The sequence below is a fragment of the Mytilus trossulus genome, chromosome 2 (assembly GCF_036588685.1).
Source record: "Mytilus trossulus isolate FHL-02 chromosome 2, PNRI_Mtr1.1.1.hap1, whole genome shotgun sequence".
NCBI classification, from domain to species: Eukaryota; Metazoa; Mollusca; class Bivalvia; order Mytilida; family Mytilidae; genus Mytilus; species Mytilus trossulus.
The window spans coordinates 27,545,199-27,571,525 of NC_086374.1; the positions used below are offsets into that span (position 1 = coordinate 27,545,199).

At 31.8% G+C, this 26,327-nt stretch overlaps 1 protein-coding gene across 3 annotated transcripts in view; it reads right to left on the bottom strand.

Annotated features, from left to right (window-relative positions):
* Nucleotides 1-207: 207 nt before the first annotated feature.
* Nucleotides 208-26,327, bottom strand: part of LOC134706891 (splicing factor 3B subunit 1-like) — a 34,233-nt gene continuing 8,113 nt past the window's right edge. The window contains exons 2-18 of one of the 3 annotated variants that reach the window (XM_063566246.1): nt 25,975-26,024; nt 25,049-25,122; nt 23,944-24,358; nt 22,991-23,451; nt 21,962-22,162; nt 21,349-21,450; nt 20,837-21,103; nt 20,155-20,425; nt 19,145-19,290; nt 18,599-18,745; nt 17,810-18,157; nt 15,512-15,694; nt 14,628-14,806; nt 14,018-14,203; nt 13,320-13,592; nt 9,601-9,817; nt 208-1,615 (exon numbers count right to left, since the gene is read on the bottom strand). In XM_063566246.1, coding sequence (XP_063422316.1) covers nt 1,457-1,615; nt 9,601-9,817; nt 13,320-13,592; nt 14,018-14,203; nt 14,628-14,806; nt 15,512-15,694; nt 17,810-18,157; nt 18,599-18,745; nt 19,145-19,290; nt 20,155-20,425; nt 20,837-21,103; nt 21,349-21,450; nt 21,962-22,162; nt 22,991-23,451; nt 23,944-24,358; nt 25,049-25,105 — 3,612 coding nt within the window. In that variant the 5' untranslated portion in view covers nt 25,106-25,122; nt 25,975-26,024 and the 3' untranslated portion in view covers nt 208-1,456. Of the gene's footprint in view, nt 1,616-9,600; nt 9,818-13,319; nt 13,593-14,017; nt 14,204-14,627; nt 14,807-15,511; nt 15,695-17,809; nt 18,158-18,598; nt 18,746-19,144; nt 19,291-20,154; nt 20,426-20,836; nt 21,104-21,348; nt 21,451-21,961; nt 22,163-22,990; nt 23,452-23,943; nt 24,359-25,048; nt 25,123-25,974; nt 26,235-26,327 lie in introns of those variants that run through there. The other 2 variants (XM_063566245.1, XM_063566244.1) reach the window with 2 other exon arrangements.

Here is a 26,327-nt window from a genome sequence, read left to right on the forward strand (position 1 = left end):
TTACGCAACTACTGCCACAGTCTGATCACTATCCCTATGTCGAGCTTTCTGTAACACAAGTCACAGGCTCGACAAAAAAAAAAGTCATTTTAAGATAACACTCTTTCTATTTTAACACTAGCTGTAGAAGACCAACAATCAACCAATCTACTCTAACATTTTCACCAGCGAAGGATGTCTGTTAAAGAAGTGAGAGATACAACTATGTGCATGTTTTACTTTTTATTTCATGTTACAAAACATGGACTACATATTCTTTATCACATTTCAAAAGGAAGATAATAAACAGATTACAATGATATTTTTCTGTAATCGTTTTATAACATTGAACTATTACAGCTTGTTTCTGTTCTTTAACCTTGAAACATGACACTGACATGATGGTGATATATGATATTGTAATAGGATACATAGATGGCACCAATAATCATCGAAGGAAACAACATGGTTCTTGTAACAGACCATACCTAATAGTGCCATTAAACCAACAATTTGATGAAATTTATATCAAACAGGATAAAGGTATAATGGACGACACTGTCACTAAATCAATACAATGTACAATGCTACTGTTACTACATACACAGTACAATAACAATGTTACCATATACATATGCAGTACAATGACAGTGTTGTAAATTATTATTACAAAGTATGGACATTGTACCAAATGTGTTCACTATACAATGACAATGTTATTAAATGTATACACAGTGTAACCACACATTTACCAAATATATACACATGGATTACTACCATATATGTTTAAATGGTTGCCACAAATATTGATTACTTTAGTCATTTACAGAATTTAAGGAAAAAGACAAAATTTCCAAATCAAAATGAAGTTCAAACTATATGCACTATGTTTAAAAGACATTTATTTTATCTAAAAGATGACAAAAAGAAATGGTTCACAATTCCCAGTTAAATTAATCAAACTATAAATGTTTCTCAAGAAAACATCAATAATCTTTGGCAAAAATATATACATGTAACTTGACAAAAGTGGTAAAAAAAATATCAATACCTGATCTGATTTATTGTCATATTGTAAATGAAAATGTGAAATGTGAGTACATGTATCAGCAAAGCTTATGATTTTAATTGGTTTTTTTATGAAAGAATTATGTAAAACTTCATCATTTGGTAAAGAAATAGAATAAATTGACACAAAGTTCTCATCATCCTACAGAGAAACCAATTTTTTTTTTTTTTTAAATGATATGTGATGAAAAAAATATTGTAGTTATACAGAATAATATGCTTACTCAGAATTAAATGGAATTGAGGCATGATGAAATATTTATCAAGGTCACACAGAAAACAATGATCTCTCAGCACTAAATATTAGGCGATATCTAACTGTTCAAATGATGATTTTTAAATGCATGAGCATTACAATATGAAAACAAACACAAATTACAAGAGAGGAAATGATAAAAATGTTGTAAGACTATAACACATAATCCAGCTCGTATCTGACATAACTGTTTTTGACATCATTAGGTACTCGTGGATAGGAAGGAATCATACTGTCCTGTGCACCAATATAAACTGTATTGTAAACTTTCCAATAAACATCTCGAACTTTTCTGGCAGGATGAAATAAGCCCTGATAATAAACAAGAGAAAACATGTTGATTATTTAGTTCCAATTCTGATGTTTGATTCATATATACAAAGGATAATGTTCTACCAAGAGAAAAACAAATATCTTAAGTGAACAATTTACATCCTACACTATGTATAGATCAAAAACAACTTTACATTGTTGCTATGTCCCACTATTATTTCACATTTTCCACTATTAAAGAATTTTCTCGATATAATTTGTTACCATGTTTTGCAAATTTAGTTTGAAAACTTTAATCCAATTATAAACACAACATCGAACATTTTAAAGATAGCATTTGACCTTATCACTAAAAATAACCTTAGGTGAGATAAGCTGAGATGGACACTGTGAGAGGGACATGTATACCTTGCAAACATTCTATTTACCAAATATAGATCTCCTTTTACTCAAAATAACTGAGAAAGAAAAAAAAACAGATGCTCCGCAGGGCTTAGCTTTATACGACCGCAGAGGTTGAACCCTGAACGGTTGGGGCAAGTATGGACACAACATTCAAGCTGGATTCAGCTCTAAATTTGGATTGTGATTAAATAGTTGACACAGCATAGGTTTCTGACACAGAATGAATGTGTTCTAATGAACTTTAAAAAAAAAATTCTCTTAGAGCAATTCACTATGCTGTTGAATATTAATCCTCTCAAAAATATGTTTGAAGAAATTTTCTTTTTATTAATGAAATTTCAAATGAGAAAAATTGGGTTTATCACATCCCCCTTTCCCTTATTCCAAAACTAATCTCAATTAAAATTTCTAATGGAGTTTGCAACAATAACTACTCATTTAAATACATCATAAAATATTAAGATGTAACCAGATGCTCCGCAGGGCGTAGCTTTATACGACCGCAGAGGTTGAACCCTGAACGGTTGGGGCAAGTATGGACACAACATTCAAGCTGGATTCCACTCTAAATTTGGATTGTGATTTAATAGTTGACACAGCATAGGTTTCTGACACAGAATGAATGTGTTCTAATGAACTTAATTTTTTTTGTTTTCTCTTAGAGCAATTCACTATGCTGTTGAATATTAATCCTCTCAAAAAAATGTTTGAAGAAATTTTCTTTTTATTTATGAAATTTCAAATGAGAAAAATTGAACCCATTTTTTTAATCACATCCCCCTTTCCCTTATTCCAAAACTAATCTCAATTAAAATATTCTAATGGAGTTTGCAACAATAACTACTCATTTAAATACATCATCAAATATTAAGATGTAAAAAAACTGCTTGTTATCACTGAATGGTAAAGATTATTTAAATTTATCAGTTGGTAGTAAAAAGTGAATATACATTGTATATTGTATATAACAAAGATTTAAGTTGATTCTGGACAAAGAAAGATAACTCCAATTAAAAAAAAATCTTGCAATAAGATATTTCTTGCTTACTATTCTGGACAAAGAAAGATAACTCTAATTAAAAAAAAATTTGCTATTTCACAATATTATGAAATTAGATATTTCTTGCCATTGCACAATACTGTGCAATTGAAAAGACTTGCTATTGCACAATACTTAATATAATAATTTTAGATCCTGATTTGGACCAACTTGAAAACTGGGCCCATAATCAAAAATCTAAATACATGTTTAGATTTAGCATATCAAAGAGGCCCAAGAATTGAATTTTTGTTAAAATCAAACTTAGTTTAATTTTGGACCCTTTGGACCTTAATGTAGGCCAATTTGAAAACGGGACCAAATATGAAGAATCTACATACACAGTTAGATTTGGCATATAAAAGAACCCCATTTATTCAATTTTTGATGAAATCAAATAAAGTTTAATTTTGGACCCAGATTTGGACCAACTTGAAAACTGGGCCAATAATCAAGAATCTAAGTACATTTTTAGATTCAACATATCAAAGAACCCAACCGATTCATTTTTTGTCAAAATCAAACTAAGTTTAATTTTGGACCCTTTGGACCTTAATGTAGACCAATTTGAAAACATGACCAAAAGTTAAGAATCTACATACACAGATAGATTCGGCATATCAAAGAACCCCAATTATTCAATTTTGATGAAATCAAACAAAGTTTAATTTTGGACCCTTTGGGCCCCTTTTTCCTAAACTGTTGGGACCGAAACTCCCAAAATCAATACCAACCTTCCTTTTATGGTCATAAACCTTGTGTTTAAATTTCATAGATTTCTATTTACTAATACTCACGTTATGGTGCGAAAAACAAAGAACCAGATGCTCCGCAGGGCGTAGCTTTATACGACCGCAGAGGTTGAACCCTGAACGGTTGGGGCAAGTATGGACACAACATTCAAGCTGGATTCCGCTCTAAATTTGGATTGTGATTAAATAGTTGACACAGCATAGGTTTCTGACACAGAATGAATGTATTCAAATGAACTTAAAATTTCTGTTTCCTCTTAGAGCAATTCACTATGCTGTTGAATATTAATCCTCTCAAAAAAATGTTTGAAGAAATTTTCTTTTTATTTATGAAATTTCAAATGAGAAAAATTTAACCCAATTTTTTATTCACATCCCCCTTTCCCTTATTCCAAAACTAATTTCAATTAAAATATTCTAATGGAGTTTGCAACAATTACTACTCATTTAAATACATCATAAAATATTAAGATGTAAAAAAACTGCTTGTTATCACTGAATGGTAAAGATTATTTAAATTTATCAGTTGGTAGTAAAAAGTGAATATACATTGTATATTGTATATAACAAAGATTTAAGTTGATTCTGGACAAAGAAAGATAACTCCAATTAAAAAAAAATCTTGCAATAAGATATTTCTTGCTTACTATTCTGGACAAAGAAAGATAACTCTAATTAAAAAAAAATTTGCTATTTCACAATATTATGAAATTAGATATTTCTTGCCATTGCACAATACTGTGCAATTGAAAAGACTTGCTATTGCACAATACTTAATATAATAATTTTAGATCCTGATTTGGACCAACTTGAAAACTGGGCCCATAATCAAAAATCTAAATACATGTTTAGATTTAGCATATCAAAGAGGCCCAAGAATTGAATTTTTGTTAAAATCAAACTTAGTTTAATTTTGGACCCTTTGGACCTTAATGTAGGCCAATTTGAAAACGGGACCAAATATGAAGAATCTACATACACAGTTAGATTTGGCATATCAAAGAACCCCATTTATTCAATTTTTGATGAAATCAAATAAAGTTTAATTTTGGACCCAGATTTGGACCAACTTGAAAACTGGGCCAATAATCAAGAATCTAAGTACATTTTTAGATTCAACATATCAAAGAACCCAACCGATTCATTTTTTGTCAAAATCAAACTAAGTTTAATTTTGGACCCTTTGGACCTTAATGTAGACCAATTTGAAAACATGACCAAAAGTTAAGAATCTACATACACAGATAGATTCGGCATATCAAAGAACCCCAATTATTCAATTTTGATGAAATCAAACAAAGTTTAATTTTGGACCCTTTGGGCCCCTTTTTCCTAAACTGTTGGGACCGAAACTCCCAAAATCAATACCAACCTTCCTTTTATGGTCATAAACCTTGTGTTTAAATTTCATAGATTTCTATTTACTAATACTCACGTTATGGTGCGAAAAACAAAGAACCAGATGCTCCGCAGGGCGTAGCTTTATACGACCGCAGAGGTTGAACCCTGAACGGTTGGGGCAAGTATGGACACAACATTCAAGCTGGATTCCGCTCTAAATTTGGATTGTGATTAAATAGTTGACACAGCATAGGTTTCTGACACAGAATGAATGTATTCAAATGAACTTAAAATTTCTGTTTCCTCTTAGAGCAATTCACTATGCTGTTGAATATTAATCCTCTCAAAAAAATGTTTGAAGAAATTTTCTTTTTATTTATGAAATTTCAAATGAGAAAAATTTAACCCAATTTTTTATTCACATCCCCCTTTCCCTTATTCCAAAACTAATTTCAATTAAAATATTCTAATGGAGTTTGCAACAATTACTACTCATTTAAATACATCATAAAATATTAAGATGTAAAAAAACTGCTTGTTATCACTGAATGGTAAAGATTATTTAAATTTATCAGTTGGTAGTAAAAAGTGAATATACATTGTATATTGTATATAACAAAGATTTAAGTTGATTCTGGACAAAGAAAGATAACTCCAATTAAAAAAAATTCTTGCAGATATTTCTTGCTTACTATACTGGACAAAGAAAGATAACTCTTAATTAAAAAAAAATTTGCTATTTCACAATATTGTGAAATTAGATATTTCTTGCCATTGCACAATACTGTGCAATTGAAAAGACTTGCTATTGCACAATACTTAATATAATAATTTTAGATCCTGATTTGGACCAACTTGAAAACTGGGCCCATAATCAAAAATCTAAGTACATGTTTAGATTCAGCATATCAAAGAGGCCCAAGAATATAATTTTTGTTAAAATCAAACTTAGTTTAATTTTGGACCCTTTGCACTTTAATTTAGACCAATTTTAAAACTGGACCAAAAATTAAGAATCTACATACACAGTTAGATTTGGCATATCAAGGAACCCCAATTATTCAATTTTTGATGAAATCAAACAATGTTTAATTTTGAACCCCGATTTGGGCCAACTTGAAAACTGGGCCAATAATCAAAAATCTAAGTACATTTTTAGATTCAGCATATCAAAGAACCCCAAGGTTTCAATTTTTGTTAAAATCAAACTAAGTTTAATTTTGGACCCTTTGGACCTTAATGTAGACCAATTTGAAAACGGGACCAAAAATTAAGAATCTACACACACAGTTAGTTTCGGCATATTAAAGAACCCCAATTATTCAATTTTGATGAAATCAAACAAAGTTTAATTTTGGACCCTTTGGGCCCCTTTTTCCTTAACTGTTGGGACCAAAACTCCCAAAATTAATACCAACCTTCCTTTTATAGTCATAAACCTTGTGTTTAAATTTCATAGATTTCTATTTACTTATACTAACGCTATGGTGCGAAAACCAAGAAAAATGCTTATTTGGGTCCCTTTTTGGCCCCTAATTCCTAAACTGTTGGGACCGAAACTCCCAAAATCAATACCAACCTTCCTTTTGTGGTCATAAACATTGTGTTTAAATTTCATTGATTTCTATTTACTTTAACTAAAGTTATTGTGCGAAAACCAAGAATAATGCTTATTTGGGCCCTTTTTTGGCCCCTAATTCCTAAACTGTTGAAACCAAAACTCCCAAAATCAATCCCAACCTTTCTTTTGTGGTCATAAACCTTGTGTCAAAATTTCATAGATTTCTATTAACTTAAACTAAAGTTATAGTGCGAAAACCAAGAAAATGCTTATTTGGGCCCTTTTTGGCCCCTAATTCCTGAAATGTTGGGACCAAAACTCCCAAAATCAATACCAGCCTTCCTTTTATGGTCATAAACCTTGTGTTAAAATTTCATAGATTTCTATTCATTTTTACTAAAGTTAGAGTGCGAAAACTAAAAGTATTCGGACGACGACGACGACGACGACGACGACGACGACGACGACGACGACGACGTGATAGCAATATACGACGAAAATTTTTTCAAAATTTGCGGTCGTATAAAAATGCTTATTTGGGTCCCTTTTTGGCCCCTAATTCCTAAACTGTTGGGACCTAAACTCCCAAAATCAATACCAATCTTCCTTTTGTGGTCATAAACATTGTGTTTAAATTTCATTGATTTCTATTTACTTAACCTAAAGTTATTGTGCAAAAACCAAGAATAATGCTTATTTGGGCCCTTTTTTGGCCCCTAATTCCTAAACTGTTGAAACCATAACTCCCAAAATCAATCCCAACCTTTCTTTTGTGGTCATAAACCTTGTGTCAAAATTTCATACATTTCTATTAACTTAAACTAAAGTTATAGTGCGAAAACCAAGAAAATGCTTATTTGGGCCCTTTTTGGCCCCTAATTCCTAAAATGTTGGGACCAAAACTCCCAAAATCAATACCAACCTTCCTCTTATGTTCATAAACCTTGTGTTTAAATTTCATAGATTTCTATTCATTTTTACTAAAGTTAGAGTGCGAAAACTAAAAGTATTTGGACGACGACGACGACGACGCAGATGACGACGCCAACGTGATAGCAATATACGACGAAAATTTTTTCAAAATTTGCGGTCGTATAAAAAAACTGCTTGTTATCACTGAATGGTAAAGATTATTTTAATTTATCAGTTGGTAGTAAAAAGTGAATATACATTGTATATTATATAAAACAAAGATTTAAGTTGATTCTGGACAAAGAAAGATAACTCCATTAAAAAAAATTCTTGCTATTGCACTATATTGTGCAATTAGATATTTCTTGCTTACTATTCTGGACAAAGAAAGATAACTCTAATTAAAAAAAAAATTGCTATTTCACAATATTATGCAATTAGATATTTCTTGCCATTGCGCAATACTGTGCAATTGAAAAGACTTGCTATTGCACAATACTTAATATAATAATTTAGATCCTGATTTGGACCAACTTGAAAACTGGGCCCATAATCAAAAATCTAAGTACATGTTTGGATTCAGCATATCAAAGAACCCCAAGATTTCAATTTTTTTTTAAATCAAACTAAGTTTAATTTTTGACCCTTTGGACTTTAATGTAGACCAATATGAAAACAGGACCAAAAATGAAGAATCTACATACACAGTTAGATTTGGCATATCAAAGAACCCCATTTATTCAATTTTTGATGTATCAAACAAAGTTTAATTTTGGACCCGGATTTGGACCAACTTGAAAACTGGGCCAATAATCAAGAATCTAAGTACATTTTTAGATTCAGCATATCAAAGAACCCAACCGATTCATTTTTTGTCAAAATCAAACTAAGTTTAATTTTGGACCCTTTGGACCTTAATGTAGACCAATTTGAAAACGGGACCAAAAGTTAAGAATCTACATACACAGTTAGATTCGGCGTATCAAAGAACCCCAATTATTCAATTTTGATGAAATCAAACAAAGTTTAATTTTGGACCCTTTGGGCCCCTTATTCCTAAACTGTTGGGACCAAAATTCCCAAAATCAATACCAACCTCCCTTTTATGGTTATAAACCTTGTGTTTAAATTTCATAGATTTCTTTTTACTTATACTAACGTTATGGTGCGAAAACCAAGAAAAATGCTTATTTGGGTCCCTATTTGGCCCCTAATTCCTAAACTGTTGGGACCTAAACTCCCAAAATCAATACCAACCTTCCTTTTGTGGTCATAAACATTGTGTTTAAATTTCATTGATTTCTATTTACGTAAACTAACGTTATTGTGCGAAAACCAAGAATAATGCTTATTTGGGCCCTTTTTGGCCCCTAATTCCTAAACTGTTGAAACCAAAACTCCCAAAATCAATCCCAACCTTTCTTTTGTGGTCATAAACCTTGTGTCAAAATTTCATAGATTTCTATTAACTTAAACTAAAGTTATAGTGCGAAAACCAAGAAAATGCTTATTTGGGCCCTTTTTGGCCCCTAATTCCTAAAATGTTGGGACCAAAACTCTCAAAATCAATACCAACCTTCCTTTTGTGGTCATAAACCTTGTGTTAAAATTTCATAGATTTCTATTCACTTTTACTAAAGTTAGAGTGCGAAAACTAAAAGTATTCGGACGACGACGACGCCAACGTGATAGCAATATACGAAGAATTTTTTTTCAAATTTTGCAGTCGTATAAAAATTATTCAAACATTTATTGAACCAGAAAAAGAGTTCATGGATTACTGCTAGAAGGAAACGGCAGACTACAAGGCATCTGTACATAGATTAAACTTATCAAGCACCATTTATCTCTTAAATAATCCTTATATCAATGCTAAAACTCAAAAGGTTGATGTCCTGAATATGCATGAAATAATTGTCGCTGGATGTTGAGGAAGCAATTATCAATAAATCAAAAGTAAGCATGAACTTCCATTCAATAAATGTCATTAACTCTAGATATAAACAATAAATACCTGAAGAGCATATTGCAGTATTTTTGCAGCCCCCATTCCTACTCTAAATCCTTCAATGGCTCCCATAAAGGCCTGGACCACATGAGGTGATGTTTCAAATATATTTGGCCATACATAGTTCAATAAATGTACCAAAGCATCCTCACAACCAAAGCCATATACACCTAAAGCCATGTGTTGTATGGTAGACATTGTGGTCTGTCTGTGTACCAGATCTCTGCAAATAGGAAACATATATTCACTTTAACAAATAAATTCCTTGAAAATAATTGGGTTAAATATCATTTTACTTAAGCAAATCAACTTAACCCATAACACTTTGATGATAGAAATGTTTTTAAAGACAAAAATAGGTTGTAATAACAAAATATATATATTTTGCCTACAATCACTGTGTATCATCGCCACCGGAAATTGGGTACTAACGAAGCGGAGAGAAATAGAAAAAAAAGTAAACAAGTTAAGAATTCATTCAATTTAAAGCATTTCCATTCATTTGATGAGGGTGCCGCTTAAGAAATGATTTTCTGATATATAATTCTTTAAAGTATTAGGCCGATAAGTACAAAATTAATACAAGAATTTGTGTAATACTCCAAAACTTGCCACTATGTACCGGAAAATTTTGAGGTCTATCGTCCTCTGTCGCCCCATTTTCAAGATATTGAACTGTTTTTCATTATTTTTTCAGACACGTTTTTAGATAATAATAGTGTGGCATCATATTTACTGAAATTTGTTGTCAAAAACATGTTTTTAAAAGAATTTGAACAAAAACATTGTTTGTTTGTTGTACGGCGAATTGTAGGACGTTGTACGGCGAATTGCAAAATAACAACTTCTGTCTATACGGCGTCTTGCAATTTATAATAATGTTAAGAGGAAATTAATCACTGTTTAAATAATATCAAGTGACGATATTTTGTTGATATCAAAGCTTTACAGGCTTACAAATATACAAAATGTCGTACTTATCAAATATTAATAAATATATGCCGTTAATTAAGTTCAGAAGTCCTCGTTGTGTACCGCTTTTCGATTTTCAACAATGAAAACTCGTACCTTATACATGTTATAGTTGGCTATAAAAAGCACCGACCGAAAAATGTGGAAGGACTCAACAAGAAAACTAAGGGCCTAATTTATAACAAAACAATTTATGAAAACAACAAATAAGATCATAGATGAAGCAACGACAACCACCGAACCACAGGATCGAGAATTCGAACAGACACATAAAAATTGTTATTATCTAATTTCTGAAATGATTCATTTGTAAAAAGAAAAATTAGGAAAATACTTTGTTTCCATCGAAAGTAAAGAGAAAAAAATATTGAATTGCATTTACAATTAATTTTCTTGTCAGTTTCTTTTTGAAAATATATAATTGTTATACATCTTAAATGCTGTCAAGCAAATGGTAGTTCGATTTAATGCATAATTAGATGGTGGTGGTGCTGGTTTGGGGGGGGGGGGGGGGGGGGGGGGGATAGAGGGTCTGTGAATATATTAACAACACCTCGATTTTGACAAAAACAGTTAACAACAAATTTTAAATACTGATAAGAGTTAACAGCAACTAATTTACCTTTTTCCAAACGAATACAAAAGCAATAAAAGGGGAAGTGCATCTCTTCAATCTATTCAAAAGTTTGAAAACCACTGTACAAAGTCGCAGAAATGCCAACCTCCATAAGGAATCTTTTATAAAGCTGACTAATTTTCAGAATACACACGCAAGTACCATGGTTTTTTTTTATTGACACATGAACAGACAATTGAACGGACGGAAAAGCAAGAAAAAGGACACTACATGTATTTTATAAATAATCGAAAATGCTCCAAACAGCAAAAGGGATTCTTCTTTTGGTTATGTATATTGTTGAGTAAATGTTTTATGTCAATCAGTCGTAGCAAACTTTGGTTATCGTCAAGACGTAGGAAAGTGTAACAAACAGATAGAATGAGTGAATACTATAGGGCGCAAACATTATTTTTGTTTAGGGCGGGGGCTCTTATAGATCATGGTTACATCTCAGTCAGGGTATTCATACGACTCATTGCTTAAATAATTTTATTAAAAGAAATTGCAAAGGTTTACTGATTTTTATTTTAACTCATCAAAACCAGTGTATAAATCAGAAAGTAACATGTAAGGTGTCACAAGTTGAAGCACTCTTTCATCTCCAAGTCCTTTTTAACAACTCTGAGTTGATATATAAAAAGCCTAGGCCCATCTTTACATTTCTGAAGTCTAAGACTAGAAAATTTGACATCAATTTGAGAACCAAGTCCTCATTTTCAGCTTCTTCTACTAGGCCAAACTGTTCAGTTATTTTACGAATTGCAAATTGAAAAGGTACTTTATTTTTCACAATTCCGTCCAGGTACTCTGGGTCAATATAACTTATCAAACATTCCATATACATCTAAATTATTTACATCATAGGACTGACCATGGTTTTAGCTGGATAAGAAGTGGCTTTTCCTTTTAACGTTTTGGATACATTGCAAATAGAAGTCAGAAATAACTACATTGGTTAGACATATAAAGAGAGGCATGATATATCCGTACGTGTTTAACACTGCCGCATTTGTTGCACCTGCGTGACCCAACTTGAGTCCGTAACCTTTGCTATATAGTCTTTGTATTTATTTCATTTTTAAATTTTGGTTCATTTATATGTTTCAAGAAACAAACATTGAACTTCTATCCTCTTTTTTGTAGTTAAATGATTGCTCACTTATGAGACAGCTTCAGGTATACCAATACACAGTTACAAGTTTATTTTTGCATTATAGCCATGGTAAATTTTCTAAATATGAAAGTTTTTGTACAATTGAATTGATTTTTAGATAGTTGATAGTTGAATAATAAAATAAAAGTCTTCATAGTGGGTTTATATGAACATTTAGATTGTTTTTAACATGTTTTATAAGTCATTTTGTATTGTTTTTCAACAAAGGTTTGATGCTCGATCTTTTCAATTCAATTTTATGGAAAAAAACAGCAGAAATGCATATGATTTTTTTACCTCTTGATAGATATATGTCTATGATTTCAGGAAAGGTATCACTCTTATTGATTGAAATTTTCCTTTGGACCAAGTTTTTGAGGTCTTTGTGACATGTTCAACCTCCTATTTTACATTATTTGGTATCAAATAAATGCTGATTGTTGCCATTTGTTGCCGTTAGTTTTCTCTTTTGAATTGTTAACACTGTCTTATCGGGGCCTTTTATAGCTGACTATGCGGTATGGGCTTTGCTCATTCTTGAAGGCCGCACGTTGACCTATAGTTGTTAATGTTTGTGTCATTTTGATCTTTTGTGGGTAGTTGTCTCATTGGCAATCATAACACATCTTCTTTTTTTATGAATTTATATGAATTCTTAACTTGTTTACTTTTTTTTTTATTTCTCTGCTTTGTTAGTACCCAATTTCCGGTGGCGATGATACACAGTGACAATATTAACATCTACATGTACTTCATTTGACCTTTAATCGATAGTTGTCTTAGTTGAAATCATACCACATCTCCTTATTTGTATATGGTGCATGAAGTTAAAGGCAAAATAGTCTTGACTGCCAATTTTTAATAAATAAAGATATGCAAATTACCAGAAACTAAGATATCATATCAGAACTTTTAGTATTTATCAAGAATATGCTAACCCCAATACCCTTCATCAAGTAAATAAAGCAATGTAACCCTTACCTGTCCATTAAAGCATCCTCTAACAGGGGAGCAATAGCATAAATATAATCTTTTCCCATCTCACCAATATATTCAAACATAAATGATAATGATTTTAATACACCATTTTGTACATTGAGTTCAGGTACACGATATTCGTTCATTAGGGCTGGTATAACAGTGAAAGGAGAACATGTTTCTGCTACAATAGCTATAGCCACTGTGGTACACACACGATTCTGTCTTTCCTGTACTTTGAGATTGTTGAGTAATGTGGCTAATACATCATGAGGACTGAAAAATAAAAGAAATTTGAACATTAAAATGAATTAAATTGGTTTTCTTAGCAATTCTTCAGTTTTCTTCTCATGACTTTGTATCATAAATTATTGACCTGCAGTGTTTTCCTGATTATGTAATCATTATATAATGTATTTTTATAAACAACCCTTCTTCAACATTAATGTAAATTCTCTACCCAGCCCCATTTTATAATATAAATTATGTAATTTTTGCATTGTATTTCCTCCTTAAATGTGGTCTGTATTAATCACTTCAATGTTAAAATTAAACCTGATATTTAACTTAGTGCACAAACATTTTCTCAAGCATTTGTTTCATTTATCTATTATATATGCATCTAATATTACCTGATCTATTGCATACTGCCTAGGTTAAGTTAAAGTTTTGTTGTTTTGTATTATTCTAAAATAACCTACCCAATGGCTTTAGCTATGTAACCAAATGTATTGACTGTTGCTCTCCTAATAGCTTTCTTGTGTGCTTTCAGTAATTCCAGTAACTCAAAACAAATCCTCATCCATTCCCTGGCTGATACATATTCTGCCCCTCTATCAGCTATCCTACCTACTAAGTCTATACAATTCTCCTGTACCTTTTCATGTCTGAAATAAAAATGTTATTATTTTAGAAAGGCTTTTAACAAAGTTGCAATCCAGTTTAATATATAAATCTCAAATCATATCATGTATCCTCGTCTTGTGGGTTTTCATACTATTAAGAATGCATTGTGACATCGCATCTTCCATAGAAAAAGCATGCATAGTACAAATTCATATGACGTACGAAAATATATGATCCAACTATACTTTCTGAGTCTTATTTGGCCCAATTAATCGACTTTATATAACGAATTTGGATGATGCCAAAAGAATTGGGTAAGTTATGATGAATCCATTTCACTGTGTCAGAATAAAAGTATGAAAGAAATATAATAATATAATTTTCAAGTTGAAATCTCTATCAGTAGGTCTTACACAATATTTTAAAATTTAAACTTAAAATAAACCATTCTATTTTTAAGTTTACCTATTTTTGAGAATAGGTGTAAGTCTTGGTAAGAGATCTTTGATGGGTGGAGTCATCTTTGTCATACCAATGACATTGACAATGCCTTTCAATGCCCCCAGGATACTTCCTAATACCTCTGGGTACTCTTCTCCCAAGTACTCATACAGTACAACACCTAAATGTCCCATCAATCTTTCCTGTAAATAAATTGTATATCAGTAATAACAGTATTTATACAGATTATAGTTGCTTGACAAAGAATATACTAGATTGATGTTTGACATTTTGCAAAAGAGAATACAAAAGTGACAAAAAGTTGGCCTCTTTAAAAATATAAAGTATACAGGGATATGTCTCTCAGAAAATCTTAAATGTTGCCTTAAACATTTATTAAAGACTATATACATTTTTAGATATTAAAGATATTTCCATTAATATTTAGGTACAAACAAAAGCTTCATATAAACACAAACAAAAAAAATATTTTGCAAAAACAGTTCATGCAAGTATACATGTTTATGTTAGTAAATTTACATTTCTCCACTACAATAACAAGGCCATGTCATCTTATTCATTAAGCACAAAATCAGCTTGGTTGGACTGAAGAGGAAGATAATGACCTTCATATTACGTCCTCCTTTCTTTAATCATATTTATGGAAAGGAATACGTACTAAAATCTTAACAGGATAGAAATACATCAAAATGTTTTCAAATAATGAAATGCATGTTTTAATGAAAAGAATATTAAGTTTATATAGGAGTAAATTTTCTATTACATTTTTTTTATTTAACAGTATCCTATTTCACTTAACTTTTAATTTTTAAGTCATTATCTACAAATAATGAATAGAACAACTGTGTTTTAGTTATATTCATTAAATAAATTAATGTACCACTCACCTCCTGACAAGTTTTCATGACTATAGCAATTCTAGAGATGAGATCTGCTGCCTGTTGTCTTACTTTGGCTGACTTGTTGTTGAGACGCCACAGGATTGTACCACAGATCTGAGGGAGATAAGGCTTTACACGCTTCCCAAGGGCATTCACCACTGTACCAAACCCATTCAACATCACTACATCCTGTTTGTCAACAAAAAAGAAAGAAAAAAACATGGTTATTAACTTTATTCAAATACAATATCAAAATACAATTATATATCAAATACACAAATAAATACAATTTTTAACAATACAAAATCTCAAATAGTTAACACAAACAGATGGATCAAAGACTCATTAGCTGGGTTGCACAAAATGGCTATAAAATCTCATAAAATACCTTTTTTCGAAAGAACTATAAATTAAATTACAAATTCCAATCAATATAACAAAACTAATTATTTTTATCTGACAACAAGAGTGCACACACTGAAATGTCTCGCCTTCTTTATTAATCATTGATATTATGTTGATAGTCCTAAATATTAAGCTTTATTAAAACTGTCACATAAACTTAACATGAACCAAGATAACTAAACATATACCAATGAACCATGAAAATGAGGTCAAGGTCAGATGAACCATGCCAGGCAGACATGAACAGCTAACAATTCTTCCATACATCAAATACAGTTGACCTATTGCTTATAGTTTAAGAAAAACAAACCAAAACATAAAAAGTCAACACTGAGCAATGGATCGTGAAAATTAGGTCAAGGTCAAATAAAGACTGCGCTACTGACATATAGATCATAAAATATTTCCATACACCAAATATAGTTGATTAATGGCATATAGTATCAGAGAAAAACACCAAATCTGAAAAACTTTACTTTGACCACTGAACCATGAAAATGAGGTCAAGGTCAGATGGCATCTGCCCACTAGACATGTACACCTTTCAATCATTCCATACAACAATTATAGCAGACCTATTGCATAAAGTATGAGAAAAACAGACCAAAACACAAAAATCTAACTGTAACCACTGAACCATGAAAATGAGGTCAAGGTCAGATGACACCTGCCAGTTGGACATGTACAGCTTACAGCCCTTCCATACACCGAATATACTAGACCTACTGCTTATAGTATCTCAGATATGGACTTGACCACCAAAACTTAACCTTGTTCACTGATCCATGAAATGAGGTCGAGGTCAAGTGAAAACTGTCTGACGGGCATGAGGACCTTGCAAGGTACGCACATACCAAATATAGTTATCCTATTACTTATAATAAGAGAGAATTTAACATTACAAAAAAGTTGAACTTTTTTTTCAATCAATCACTGAACCATGAAAATGAGGTCAAGGACATTGGACATGTGACTGACGGAAACTTCGTAACATGGGGCCTCTATATACAAAGTATGAAGTATTCAGGTCTTCTACCTTATAAAATATAAAGCTTTAAAGAAGTTAACTAACGCCGCCGCCGCCGGATCACTATCCCTAAGTCGAGCTTTCTGCAACAAAAGTTGCAGGCTCGACAAAAATCACTCTACACCCGTTCTCAGTTCTATAGTATGATCTTGATTTCACAACGTTGTGAATTTCTCCAGTCTTAAGCTTGAAATATATATTACGTTTACTAGTCCACATATATTTCACATTTAAAATGTCACTTTGTATTGTCTTTTGGATAAATTTATTAATGACACCGAAAATGATCAGGTGAAAATTTACCTGTAATCAAAAGAAAAAGCATGCATTACTTTTAATTTATTAGTAGACAATGTTTACAAAGTTGTGAAAGTGTAACAAATTCATACACGTTGGTCTTTTCCTAAAACTACATCTGTATCAGTAAAGGGTAACTGTGTATAGAATTGTTTACGCATTGTGTATGGTTAATTGATTTTTTTTAGCATTTTGGCATAATCCATCTTTTATTCTTTTAATGCAACTTTAATTTTGTCAACTTTCCTTTGAATTTGAAGATAGCTTAGGGTGTTGAAGTACCTTTAAACCTGGTTACCCAATCACAATTATACTAAGACAGCTATATATTTTCTCTAAATTGTTTCCTTTTTCTGGTGAGTTGCTGAAGGTTAAAGTGCTGAACCATATTTTTTGTGATAAGTTACTCTAAAATGAATTTCAGAGATATTCAAAAATGTAAACATATAGTAAATGTTGGAAAGGTGTGAGGAAACAATCAACAGTACGCAAAGTTGTATTGAAATGTAGACATGCATTGTGTCTATCTCAATATAATTATTATTCCGGTTTGCTACCAACAAATAATAACATACCTCAGTTGTCTGTTCCTGGAAGGCATACAATATACCATCAATCAGCTGTTCTTCAAGACGTGAATCAATATCAGCGGCTCCCAGGTTAGCCATGATCTTTTCAATTGTTTCCATTACCATCTTTCTGTATTGTTCAGCTTCATCTTTAAGGTCATCTACAACACGACCCACGATTTCTGCTGCTCCAACCTTGTTAGCTATTTCTACTGTAGTATCTACAAGCTGTCTGTAATTCCTTCTGTCCAAAGCCATTCTCTGATTCCAGAAATGTTTGAAGAATGGTGGCAGAATTTCTTCTTTAATATATTGAGGTTCTACACCATCAGTTGCACAGCACTGTTTCACTACCTACAAATTGAAAAAAATTATGACTTATGACAATGAAATAATAGAACGAATGAACAATACAACATTGTTCACCATATTTTTGGCCTAATAAAAGGTATCAAAATGTGTACTTAAACATCAATTTCTATGTCCTAGAAAGACAAAACAAAAATGCAGGCATCAACAGTTTTATTGTGATGTTTTCCAGGTTTAGAGATAAAAAACATGTTCATTCAATAATACTGTGAGTATTTATTTTTTATCTCATCTTTATACTGTGCAATATGTTTGTATGAAGGAAATATTCACCTAAATTTTTTTTTAATGTCAATTATAAGTTTCTCTTACTGTGAATATACTTTAAAATGTTACAGATGTAAATTTCTATTAATAATAAAAAAAACAGTTGTCTTTATTCTTGATATTTGCTTGTGTTTACCATTTTTTTTATTGATAACTTACCTTTAACACAATCTTCTTCATTTCTTCATCAGGAGACTGGAACTCTCTAATCAAGATCAACATCACTTCTCTGGTATAGTAGTTAGCATACTCAGCATCCATCAAGGGGATTAAATAACCAATAGCCTTCAGGAAAGCAGCCAAACCCTACAAATATGTGAAATAATATAATAAACTGCTAACAGAACAGGTACATACAGTCCCAAGGGACCTGACATAATGATGTTCCTTTATTCTAGGTCTGGTCTTCTGAGGTCAACCAGGGATTTTTAAATTGTTGGTTTACAAAATGTTAATATAAAATCGCCTACTTAAGACCAATGAGGCTCTTGCACATAGCTTTAAAAAAGGTAATTTTGGGCAAATAAATCTGTTCATCAATTTCTTACTTATCACAATATTCAGTTACATATATTATCAAATAAACAGTGTGCTAGTAAATGAACCTTTCATGTGTCAATAGTATTTACAAACAATTCAGAAATAGAAGATATTTCTTTTTTTCCATCTTTGTTAAACAATTTGACTTTATATCCTTGTACTTACCTTTCCTCTGTGCTGCCTGATACCCTTCCACAGTGGTTTCAGTACACTATCAAAGGATTCAATACCATAAGGAGTGGCTGCCTCTGCTAGAGCAGCTAAAGCCAAAGCTGTAATGGTTCTTACTTTCTGCTGTTCATCCACAAGACCTACAAATATTTTAAAATTAATAATATAAACAAGTGAAACTGCGAGTTACTGCTCACTGATGATACCCCCGCCGCAAGTGGATAATATTAATAGTGTAAAAATATGCAAGTGTTCGGTAAACAGGAAGTTGTCGAGTGATGAATCTGAAAACGTATCACACGGTATAGCTGACTTATATAAATCCTGAAACCAAATTTCAGAAATCCTTGTATTGTAGTTCCTGAGAAAAATGTGACAAAAATTTTCAACTTGGCTGTCATGTGTAAAATCATACAAGTGTTCGGTAAACAGGAAGTCGATGAATGATGAATCTGAAAACGCATCACACGGTATGGCTGAAATATATAAATGTTGATACCAAATTACAGAAAGGGTGGATGTGTAATTCCTGAGAAAAATCTGACAAAAGTTTCCTGAGCCGGACTGACTGACGGACGGACGGACTGACAGAAAGAGGTAAAACAGTATACCCATTTTTTTGAAAGCGGGGGTATAATAATTAAATAACAAATTGTTGGTGACAATAGCATACATTTATAAAATACTCATCTTAAAAGATTTTATTTCACTAAATTCAAGAAAGCCAACCATCTTGGTCTTTTAGAGCAGGGGTTAATCAAGAAATTCGAGAAATACATGTAGGTCTATATGAACTTGCCCTATTAATCAAAGGCACATGGCAAATGCATTATATCAGAGTTCTACTATTCAAATTGGACAAACTACCAAATCCAGAAAATTTAATGTTTACTTGTCTAGCCGCTAAAATACACATGTACTGCATGTTCACATTTTTCACTATGTGAAATCAAAAAATTTCAGGACTAAAGAGTTATTTCAATCAATTTATAGATTATCCTCACCATGTTCAATAATTTCTACTAAATTCTTCAAATGTGGCAATATAGCACAACCCATCAAAATGGCAATCTGTTGTACAATTTTAATTCCTGTATGTCTAGCTTGCCAACTCTTCTTACTCTTACACACAGCCTTCAAGAAAGGTAGAAGTGAAGGTATTCCTAAAGCTGAAGCAACAACAGCAAAGGCTCTAGCTGTAGTGTTACGGACATATTCATCCATATTGTCAATATCAGGTCTCATTGTAGAAATCATAGTAGCCAAACCAGCAGCCTGTAAAACAAGGTAAATTTATTAAAAGTTAAATATTACCATACATTGATGAGCACAATTTTATGTTCCTTTCTGTAATCTTTAATTATATTGGTTTCAAGCTATTTTTAAGGAGCTTCAGATAAATACAGTTACATTGAAATATCACAATAGAAACCTGATAATGAACCTGAACCAAAAAGCAGTTGCACAGACACATAATATTGGTACCTAACCAGCATTATTGTGTATCAATTCTGTACAGTATTGGAAGACAGTAGTGGTGAATATATGCAATTGATTTACCATCATAGTTTTTTAGATGCAGATTTTTGGTCACTAAATATAATTAAATTTTCACATAAATATTAACACCAGTTTGGCTGAAAAACTAGGTGGCAATGTATTGACTTTCGTCTTTTTTAAACATACCTTTGCTAAATTAGATATGATTTCTCTGCCCTCAACTCTGGCATAATAGTCTTCATCAATCAACAAGGGTTCAATTACGACCAGAATCTTGTGAACGTATGGCCTCACCAAATCATCAAGTTTGTACAGGATACGATCAATGACCTTGACCAACAAATGTCTCTCCTGGTCCTCCAATGTAGGAGACATAAGTAAAGGTAATATCTGATTGAACAGGGGACCAGCTCCAAATTCTCTGGCTTTATCTGTTATCTGTCTTAAAGCCGCCTACAATAAAAAAATTCGTGTAAAAATCATAAAAAAATATATTTCTGAATAACTTGTCAGAAGGGATCTTCTTGTAACATCCATGTATAAAGCTTTACATTTTGGAAACATACCTTTAAAATGTCTATTATTCAGTTTTCTTTTATTAAAATTTGTGTAACTATTACCATACTAATTCCTGAAATTATCTAACCCTATAACCATGTTTAAACAAACCAAGTTTTGTATAATCTTTGTATACAAACCTTTCTCATGGGAGGTGTTCCATTTTTTATTTTCAGTAACAGTTTCATGATCTTTCTTTCTTTTTGTTCCTCTGGACTCAGTGTTTCTTCATCAATATCAACCTGTAATGATCAAGTATTGATATCTAAACAGAATCAATTAAACACATCCATAAATACATTGTGATGTTATTGATTGAGACAGAAACTTTGTATCAAGACACATGTTTGTTACTTGAATTAAAGACTTATTAATGATGTCATATACCAATAACTAGGAATCTTTTATTTAGGACAACCTATACTGTGTATTCCTTTATTTTTCTAGGGGAATCAAATTTTGCGGTGTGAGGAAAAGTTACACTTTTGGTGGATATTTATTCTTGGTTTCCCTAAAGTCTGAATTCATGCTATAGAAAATTTGTAATTTATTGAACATTTAAATTTGTGGTTCTGCCATACCCATGAAATATTTGAATATTTGAATCCAACTAAAAATTATGAATTCACATTAACTGGCCTATCATATTCACTTCAATGTTTGATAGATTAAACAAATAAAATATACTGCCTCCATTCTTTAATTGGAGACCTAATAAGATTTTAATACTAATACTAAAGCTATTACACTTACCAGAAGTTTATCGAAGTACTGCATATCATCAGGTTTCATCATAGGCAGGTTACCCTTAGGCTGCATATCTACAATTTGAACCTTGTTGTCTGGAGTTTGGATACGGAAACCTGTTGGGGTACCTGCTATTGGTGTAGGTGTGGCCAATAACCTTCTGGCTGGAGTTCTGATAGGTACATATCCTGCTGGAGGATTTAAAACCTACAGTGTATAAATATACTCAAATAAAATAATATTCACAATTGAAAATAAGTATTCAATAAAAGTTATTTTCAAAACACTGTCACGTACATGTATTTTGATAATACCTATGAAAGTTCATATTAATATATATATATATATATAGATTCTTACATTGATACCAGTGGATTATCGGATTTATCCAATCGAGATAGTTAAATTATCAATTTTAAAGTTCGAGCCGCCTCGGCGAGTACTTTAAAATTTATAATTTAACTATATAGATTGGATAAATCCGATAATCCACGAGTAACTATGTAAGAATCTGTTTCTCTAATGATTAAAAAGACATTTTCTTTTTTTGTTTACCGAAAATCCCCTTCGAGTGCCTTTTACATTGCACGAAGTTGTCAATTTCATTAACACCTGTTATCATATTTTGGTTCATCCAGTCAGTCAAAAAGGTCATGACCCTTAAAATCATCCAATGATCTTCTGAGATCACCAGCAACCACACGTTGATTAAATTTTGTTATACAATGGGTTCGAAAAGGGATAAATTTCCATAGAATTAGAGAAATATATATATACAACTCGTCTAAACATCAACCTAACAATGTTAGATCTGTAAATTTGCTTTCGCAAATTTTCGGTTCTTCCCTCGCCGGGATTCAAATCCCATGCTACTGTGATATCGTGACACCAAATCGCCTGCACTATATATATATTATAAAGAATCACCAATAATATCTCCTTATTACAAAATATGTGTTGCTTTCTTTTTATAATTTAGACACCTACTATTTCCTGAGAACCCTATTTTAATTTAATACAAAACTTTTGTTTTACCTTATATCCTGGTGGCAAAATAGAATCTAATTCATCATCTCCAAGTGGTCTGTTCCTCTCATCTATTTCTCTCTGCCAAGTGAAGGCTTGTAATTGTTCAGGTGTCATGGACATCAGCTGTCCAGGAGAAGGAGTGGCCATGGCCATAGCTTTAGCTCCTATAGGAGTGGCACCACTGGGAGTAAAACCTGCTGGTGTCTGTCCTCCAGGAGTAAATCCACTAGGAGTTGATCCACCTGGTGTTGTTCCCCCTGGTGTCATACTAGGAGTTAATCCACCTGGTGTGTGTCCACCACTTGGAGTAGCACCACCTCCACCACCACCACTTGGTGTGGCACCAGGTGTTTCATCCCAACGTGATCGTCTTTTGCTTGCCCCTGGAGTGGGTGTGTCCTGTATTAAATCTCCACCTCTATCTGTTTTAGGAGTTTCTGCCCACCCACTTCCATGTCCTGGGGTTTCTACGAGAAGAAATAATGATTGAATTTAGAAAAGTTCAGTACATTTCTCAAGTCTCACTTCTGTAACTTTGTTGCACGCAAGACAAAAACTCACATTTTAACCCATGAGTTCCGAAAATTTTATAGTCTGAACTAGGAGAAACTAACAAAATTATTGTCATTTGAAAAATCAATTTGGCAACAACATTATTTTTGTGACAGCTTAAAGATAATATATGTCAGATTTAGGAAAAATAGTATAATTTCTATTACATTTTTGCAAAATGAATATATAAAACAAGCATCACTCTTTTATTTCTATATCTTTGTTCTGTAATAATCTTACAGTGGGTTTTTTTAAAGTATAGTCTACTACACTTTTACTCACATTTTCACTGTTTTAACAGTTGAAGTTCTGAATATTTATCATATTTTTTTTAAAACCCATCTAAATTTAAATCCAAAATGGCCTTATAATACAGAATTGTATGTTTAAACTGTATGTCAACTTACCTCTTTCAGTTCTTGGTGTTTCATCCCATCTGTTTCTCCTAGCACTAGGTGTGGTGTTATGTCCTGGGGTACTGTCTCCACGACCTGGGGTGGTGGCACCAGGTGTGGCATGACCAGGTGTAGTGTCCCAGACTCTGGTACTTTGTCCAGGTGTTGCCCCTGGGGTATCAGAACCTTTAGGCCTTCCAGGAGTTTCATCCCATCTTGTGTTAGATGGTGTGGCAGCCTCTTCCCAACCACTCTTACTTTTCTTGGCAGGAGTATCATCAGCTGACTGATCCCATCTTCTCTTCTTTTTCTCTGCCTGTGCTGCTGCTTGTTGCACTTTCTGTGATGATGCATCACCTGCTGATCCATTAACAACTTTCAATCCTCCATCTTTGGCTTTTTCTTGCATTTGTTTCTCCAGAAGTTTCTACAAATTACAAATACAAACTTAGAGAATACTAATGGATTTTTTATTATAAAAAGGAAATGTTTTGTGATATTCAATTTAAAATTAGAAGGAAAAATTTTAAAACATAATTGTTTTGTTTACCTAAATAGTTTCTCTAACTACAAGGTAAATCTCTTGATGTGTACGTAGCAAGCTTAATCAATTAAAAGTCAATACTTATCAAACAAGACATCTTTCTGTATGACTCTATGTTTATTGGTATTTATAGATGGTATTGTGAGTCTCATCATAATGAAATCTACAAATTTTGTTTGCAAGTTACCCCTTTAGATCTGAAGTGTAGTTATCAAATTATTCAAAAGTTATGACAACTTTTGCCACTTGACCATGTACAATTGTTTTGGCTGTAATACAACATTGCCATTTCAAGAATCTGGAACTGCAACCTATTATTTCTAAATTGTGTATTCATCAAGAAATAAAATTTGAAACACCAATGGAGCTCTATGGAAAATGCATTACAATTAATTGTGCTGCCATTAAGTTGAAAATATAAGTAAGGCAGACTACAGTAGCACGTATGCAAAGTGATAAAAAAAGCTGTCATGGTTCTAGATGTATGTGCTAAAAAGAAATATGTCTATCAGGACTACTACTGGCCTTAAAAAAAGTAACTGTTTCAATACATAATCCCTCAATTATCTTTACCTTTTCTCTATCCAACTGTTGACTGACCATGACTTTAGAGAATGTTCGAGCGTTCATGTCTGGAGTTTTCCCACCTGTAATATATAAAAAGAAATGTCACGACATGAGCCGTGACATACAAGAAATTAGTAAAATAAATAAGTTATTCAAATTAAAGTATTTTAAACTTACTTTTTCACTTAGAGATTCACAAAAATGTCTTAAACACCGTGACAAGGTGAACAACCTATAACTTGTTTCAAACCAGGAATTATATTTTTTCAAACAAAAGAAATAAAAATATTTTGTTTACATTAAAGATGCCCTAAAAGCCTTATGATGCCCCAAAAAAACATTCACATAACTTTTTGATTAATATGATTTTCACCTACTATTATAATCATACCCCCTTTTTTCCAAGTTGTAGGCTGTTCAGGTACTGCAATGATAACAGATTCTTTTGGATATAAATTTCAGCAAAATTAACATATTACTATATGAAATTACATAAATTGAAATAAACAGAAACATAAAATGATGAAAGTAAATTGTTTGATGACAATTTGAAACTAACTTCCTAAAAGTGAAACTAAAAAGCCTCTTGTTAAAATTAGAAATTGTCTTATCTTGGAAATGAAATTTTTAGGTATTTGTAATATAAAGTTTTATTTTTGACATTACAAATTGTATAAAAAAAAAATTAACACAGAATAAAAATTTTGATATTAAAATGACAAAATTTTATGAAAATTTATTGACAAACGACTTAAAAATATATTTTGAAAAATACTTTTTATATATATAGTAATATTTCAATTATTAACTAAAAGCTTTCTTCTTTTTGGTTTGCAATTCCTCTTGGATTTTTTTTCTTCATGTTATCATTACAGCAATTTTGTCAGGTGCAGATTCAGAACACATTTAAGCTTTTTTTTACTCATACGTACGCTTTACATCTTCTTATATCTATCACCATGGAAACCTGCTTCCAATAAGCCTAAAATTAGTCTCATATTAATATAGTATGACTTTCTAACACACAACATATACACAAAATTTGGGGCTTTCTCTTGAAAAAAAATCAAAAAAGAGAAGGACATGCAGTTTGTTTTCCTTATCAATCCCAAAGTTTACTAAATTAATTCATTTAGTTTAAAACCATAAGATTCACATGATTTTTTCTTCAGAATTTAGTATTAAAAAAAATAAGTAGAAAACTATTCAGATTATTCAAATTAGAATGACTCCGTTATCTCATTACTTATTGAATTTTATTAATGATCTTTAAAAAACAAAATAA